The sequence below is a fragment of the Echinops telfairi genome, unplaced genomic scaffold (assembly GCF_000313985.2).
Source record: "Echinops telfairi isolate 266 unplaced genomic scaffold, ASM31398v2 ScPeMD7_36;HRSCAF=134, whole genome shotgun sequence".
In the NCBI taxonomy this organism is placed as follows: domain Eukaryota; kingdom Metazoa; phylum Chordata; class Mammalia; order Afrosoricida; family Tenrecidae; genus Echinops; species Echinops telfairi.
This window is the reverse complement of record NW_022103934.1, coordinates 1,151,915-1,157,765: the sequence shown is the minus strand read 5'-3', so window position 1 is coordinate 1,157,765 and position 5,851 is coordinate 1,151,915. Positions and strand designations below refer to the sequence as shown.

Sequence of the window (5,851 nt, the reverse complement as noted above, 5' to 3'; positions counted from 1 at the left end):
TCCACCGCCAGGGTTCCCTATGTGTGATGATAAACACACAGCATGCAAATGCAACAGCTCCCAGCTACCGTGTGCAATTCAGGGGAGTCGGTTCTCCCATCTTTTGAGTTTCCACTCACTTTCCCCTAAGGTTCCTATCTGATTATGAGTTGCTGTGGACATTGTGACCCCCTGGAGTTGGATCTCGTGGAGTATATAATGCTCAAGGCCGACGATCTTCACTGGTTAAGCTGGGCTGCTGTTTAGTTTTGAAGAAGAAGGCAGGGGAGATTTGCGGTGCTAAGTTTCCAAGATGATCTCAAGGCAATAGCTTCAGGGTTTCATCCAGACTCTATGGATCCAGAAAGTCTGGATTCCATCAGGATTTGCCATTCTGTTCTGCTTGCCTCCTTTGCCCTGACGTCTCTTAAGGAGCTCCTGGTGCTCATCGCTTGGGTCTCATGCCGTTACCTCGCCCAAGCCCAATGCCCTGGCAGCCTCTGTGTGCCAGTAGAACTGGGGGTTTTCACAAGTCCCCAGTCTGAAGTCCGGGGACCAGGCACATGCCAGACTGGAGGATGTTCAGATTCTAGAACGATGCTGCAGGTGTCACTTGCTTTGCAGACGCTCGAGTGGAGCCTGGAACCCGCTCCCTGTGGTGGCACACTGCATGCCGCCGGCGTTAACACACACGAGTGAACCTTGTGGAGGGAGAGCGGACATTAAGTTGGCTGAGAAAAAGATGTCAGCCACCCTGGGTTTTGCTGCCAGATGAGTGGGTGGTAGGCACTGGAACAGATCTTTAACCGGAGAAGTTTCTGGATTGTGGGATGTTTGGGAAGGTACATTGGCCATGGCTTGTTTAAATAGACCTCCATTGCAGGACGGGTCGTTCCTGTCACGTGGCAGCACAGCGATGCCCACCTTTGTGCACAGCAGGGTCCATCTCCTGAGGTGGGGCTTTACGCCTGGTGCTGGCCGGGTTTGGGGGTCAGGCAGGTACAAGAGTAGGGGCCCTGGCATTTTGGATGTTCCTTCAGGGTGCTAGGTGGACAGGTTGGGGCAGGGCTAAGCCCGAGTCGGCCTCAGTGGGTTTGGAAATGGGAGTCGTCAGAGTGACCCGACTGGGAGGTGGGGCCTATCACTTACATTCCCTTTTGCCCTCCCCAGGTTCAGACATTATCATGCAGCTAGACGACGTGGTCAGCAGCACTGTGACCGGGCCACGGGTGGAAGAAGCCATGCACAGGTGTGTGTGCGCTTGTGCGTTTATGCGTGCGCGCATGTGTCAGGGCAGGGGTCCCCTCAGTCTCGCAGCCCCATCTCCCTTGCCTCACCAGGCCCCCGGGGACCCTCTTGCAGGTCAGTCCGATGGCTGGACCGGTGCATTGCGGCCCACCGGCAGCCGGACAAGCAGAACCTCTTTGCCATCATTCAGGGCGGACTGGACTCGGATCTCCGGGCTACCTGCCTCGAAGGTAGAGCCAAGTGCGGGCAGGACCAGGGCGTGTCCTTCACCGGGACCTACTCCGGTCCTGCTCAGGCAGTGGCAGGCAGCGGGCGGAAGGGCATTCCAGGTGGAGGAGGCAGCCGGCATCAAGGCCCTGGGGCAGCAGGACATAGGCGTTGGTAGAGTCCTTCTGGAGTCATCATATCATGTAGGGAGGGACAGAGTGCCAGCTCCTGAGTTTACAGCTGGGGAAACTGAGGGTGCAGAGCTGCCACAGGGAGCCAGGCCTTCAGGCTCCGGAAGCTGCAGCATTAAGTATTCCGTTGGACACCCAGGGAGGGTCAGGATGGAGGGGTCGGGCCCTGACCCCCCGGAGCTGTGGGGGCGGCTGGGCAGGAGAGTGGAGGGCAGCCAAGGAGTTGCAGGGAGGCCACCACCGTGCTCTCATGGGCGGGCGGGTTGAGGGGTGTGGGCGATGCCCGGGCCCTGGCCCGGGTCTCCGTGCCGGGCATGGGCACTCACGCCTGGCCACCTCAGAGCTCGAGCGGAGTTCCACGCCTCCCCACTGCACGGGGGAGGAAAGCACACTGGTCCCACGAGGGCACGGCCACCCTGCAAATCATCAGGCCCAGATTCGAAGCCAGAGACCGCCGATTCCAATGCCCGTGTTCTTGGCAGACAGGGACCTTGGAGGTTGAAATCGTTGCCCAGGACAACAAGGAGGCTCGCAGCCCGGCCGGGGCCTGGAAGATAGGGCGAGGCCCAGATGGGGACCTTGGGCCATGAGGCCTTGTCGCCAAAACTCTGGACCCTAGAGTCTCTGAGGGGCCATCCCAACCCCGATCTGCTTCATGGCTACAGGGCCTTGGCCCAGCGGCTCAGCCTCTCTGAGCTCCACTTCCTTTCTCTCTGGAGTGGCAGAAGACATCCCAGGGCTTGGGGTCCCTCTAGACCAGTCACCAAAGTCACTGCCACCGAGTCGAGGCTGGCACAGAGTGGCTGCAGGACAGGGCACCACTGCCCTTGTGGGTTTCGGAGATGGTACCACTTCACCGGGGTCGAAAGCCGCTTCCACCGAGTCGAGGCTGGCGCAGAGTGGCTGCAGGACAGGGCACCACTGCCCTTGGGGGTTCCGGAGATGGTACCACTTCACCGGGGTCGAAAGCCGCTTTCTCCAGCAGAGCTGCTGGTGGCTTTGAACTGCTGACCCTGCAAGTGGGCAGCCCCACATGGAGCCATGATGCCACCGGGGCTCCTCTTGCGATCACAGGATGAAATGGGGGTGATAAGAGATTGTCCTTGTAACCTCTCTGTCCTCAAGCCCTCCCCACCCCACCCCTCACCCTACCTGGGTCTAGTACCTTTCAGTCTTGGACCTGAGACCCACATGTTAAAGCAGTGGTTCTCAGCCTTCCTATTGTGGTGGTGACCCCCCAACCAGAACATTATTTTCGTTGCTACTTCATCACAGTCATTTTGCTACTCTTATGAATCGGGCGACCCTTGTAAAACGGTCATTCGACCCCCAAAGGGGTCGCGACCCATGGGTTGAGAACCGCTGTGTTAATGGACCTGCAGCTGGACGTGCACTTGGGAAACAAAGCGTGGGGCACAGGGCTGGTTTTCCTTCGCCCCTACCATGCTGGCTGATGTGTTTTTGCTGGCTCTTCTTTTGCAAATCGTCCTGCTCAGCCAGCTTCATCCCTCCAGCACCACCTCACGGTGTTGGGAGACAGGGCGCCTGTAAAATGCAGCCCCTGGATGCTCCCCTGGGACCTGATTTCAGCAAGAGTTGGCGCAGGCGTGCACTCGCTGCAGAACCGGGCCCCAGGCAGCACCTGCGTGATGGTTGTGGCGCTTCCCCTCCACCTGGGACCAGACCAACCTGGGCGTGGAGCCCAGCCCAGGTTCGAATCCAGTTGCTGGCGTGTGTGGCACCAGCTCTGCCCACCTCTGTTTCCTCGTCTGCCAAAGCCGGCCGAGTCCGACGCCTGAAAGGCTCCGACATCTGGAGCCGGCCAGACCGGCCACCTGTTGTGGCAGAAAGTCACAGCGTGCAGTGCAGGTGGCCCCTCTGCACGTGGGCTGCTCACTCGCTTCTTGAGGGACAGGCTGTCCCGGCAGGGTCAGCGAGGGATGGGAGGGGCTTTCCCTGTGCTTGGCTGCCCCTCACCCTGCCCTGTGTCCCCAGAGATGACCAAGAGGAACGTGCCAGGCTTTGCTATCGGGGGCCTGAGCGGGGGTGAGAGTAAGAACCAGTTCTGGAAGATGGTGGCACTGAGCACCTCCAAGCTGCCTAAGGACAAGCCCAGATACCTGATGGGGGTTGGGTAGGTGGAGGAGGGGAGGCGGGCCCTACCTGTGGGAGTGGGGGGGTGGGGGCGCTGCCAGGGCTAGGCGGGGGACTAAAGAGCATATGGCTCTTTTCCCTGGCTGTGTTCTTGGGATTTGGCCTGAGTCTTGGTAGTGGGGAGGGAGCCTGAAGGGTGGGGTGGGGAGGAGCTCCAGGTTGGAAGGTTCACATTTCCCCTCCCCCCTCCAACCCCAGTTATGCCACTGATCTGGTGGTCTGCGTGGCTCTTGGCTGTGACATGTTCGACTGCGTCTTCCCCACGAGGACAGCGGTGAGGCCCTGGGCAGGGGGCAGGCAAGGGCGGAGCTGGGGGTGGGGGTAGGCAGGCTGGGGGGCCGGGAGGGTGCCAACCTGGGTGACCCTCCCCTCCCCACCCCCCAGCGCTTTGGCTCGGCCCTGGTGCCCACCGGGAACCTGCAGCTGCGGAAGAAGCAATATGCAAAGGATTTTGGGGTCATCGATCCACAGTGCACCTGTCCCACCTGCCAGAAGTAGGCCGTGAAGTCTGAGGGATGGGGGTGGGGTCGGGGCTTGGACCCAGCTGTGCTGACCTTTACCCGCCACACCCCCTGGCTGCAGGCACAATCGGGCCTTCCTGCACGCCCTGCTCCACAGTGACAACACGGCAGCCCTGCACCACCTCACTGTCCACAACATCGCCTACCAGGTGGGACCGGGGCTGGGGGCGCACGGGAGCGGGGTGGCGTCTGGGCTCCTGGATCCACTGAGGCCAATGGCGTCCCGTCCCTGCAGCTGCAGCTCATGAGCGCTGTGCGCGCCAGCATCGTGGAGAAGCGCTTCCCCGCCTTCGTGCGCGACTTCATGCGCACCATGTACGGGGACGCCACCCTCTACCCGACCTGGGCCACCGAAGCCCTGGCCTCCGTGGGGATTGAGCTGGACTGACCCGGCCTGTGGGAGGGTGGGCTGGAAGGGATTAAAGGTTGGAATTTATTTTTTTATTTTTTGGAATTTTAAAATTATTATTATCCTACCTTCTCGTGCCTCTGTGTCTTCTTGGGGATCTCTTTTCCTGGTCTGAGCGTCCATGTGATGGGTCCCCCACCCCCATTGATGACGAGGAACCGCTGTGGCTCATCCCTGCCTGTAGGGTGTGCCCCAGCCCCCCTAGTCATGCTGGAGGTGTAAACCCTTGTCCTCCCTCTCTGGACAGCTGAGCCACCCGAGGCCCTGGAAAAGGGACTAGGTTGCCCAGGAATCCCCTTTGGGTGAGTGGCAGAGTCAGGGCTTGAACTTGGGGAGCTTAGGCTCTTAACCCCGATTTTGCTGCCCCCAGAACAGCACACCCATTCGTTGCATCTGAGTCACCCCCAGGCTATGGTGACCCCCACATGACGAGTCAAGCTGCCCCCTCAGCGGAACCTGGCGGTACTCTGTCCGGAAACACCCCGCTAGTTCTTCTTTGCCACAGGGACTGTTGGCACCACCCCCCTTTCCAAACTAAGGCTAGGTTACTTGAGTCACTTGCAACCCACAGTGCCCCTGCAACATTGGCTTAGTGACAAACAACGGAACAACAACCCAAACTGGCTGTGTAGAGTGGATCCCGACTCACAGTGACCCGGCAGCACATACGCACGGTAGTCCTGCCCCGTGGGGTTTCTAAAGCTGAGGTCTTCACGGAGCCGGCCTGCCCCACCCTTCTCCCCAGGGAGCTGCTGACCTTTCACTTGGCAGCTGGGCCCTTAACCACTGCACCACCAGCACGCCTTTTAAAATCTCATGGCCATGGAGTTGGCTCTGACTTCTCCAAAAAAGCAAGTTCCCTGGCATCCATCAAGTCCAGGCTGACTCTCAGTGACCCTAACAGGACAGGGTAGAACTGTTTCAGAGACTGTCACGCTATAGGCGTAGAAAGCCTCGTCTTTCTCCCGAGGCAGGTGCTTCCGAACTATTCACCTGCTGGTTAGCCCAGCACGTAACCACTGCGGCGCCAGGCCCGTTGTTGTTCCATGCCACCTAGTTGCCGTCGACTCTGCTCATAACAACAAAACACCTCCCAGTCCTGCGCCATCCTCACAGCTGCCCTTACGGCAGGGCCCACTGTC

General features: G+C 59.8%; 1 protein-coding gene across 1 annotated transcript in view; it reads left to right on the top strand.

The window, feature by feature from the left end:
* The window catches only part of QTRT1 (queuine tRNA-ribosyltransferase catalytic subunit 1), a 12,992-nt gene extending 8,266 nt beyond the window's left edge, over positions 1–4,726 (top strand). Inside the window, exons 4-10 of the mRNA XM_004716796.2 lie at positions 1,150–1,228; positions 1,342–1,457; positions 3,621–3,759; positions 3,978–4,053; positions 4,164–4,273; positions 4,362–4,449; positions 4,536–4,726. Of these exons, the coding sequence (XP_004716853.1) occupies positions 1,150–1,228; positions 1,342–1,457; positions 3,621–3,759; positions 3,978–4,053; positions 4,164–4,273; positions 4,362–4,449; positions 4,536–4,688 (761 nt within the window). The 3' untranslated portion in view covers positions 4,689–4,726. The remainder of the gene's footprint in view (positions 1–1,149; positions 1,229–1,341; positions 1,458–3,620; positions 3,760–3,977; positions 4,054–4,163; positions 4,274–4,361; positions 4,450–4,535) is intronic.
* The last annotated feature ends 1,125 nt before the right edge of the window (positions 4,727–5,851 follow it).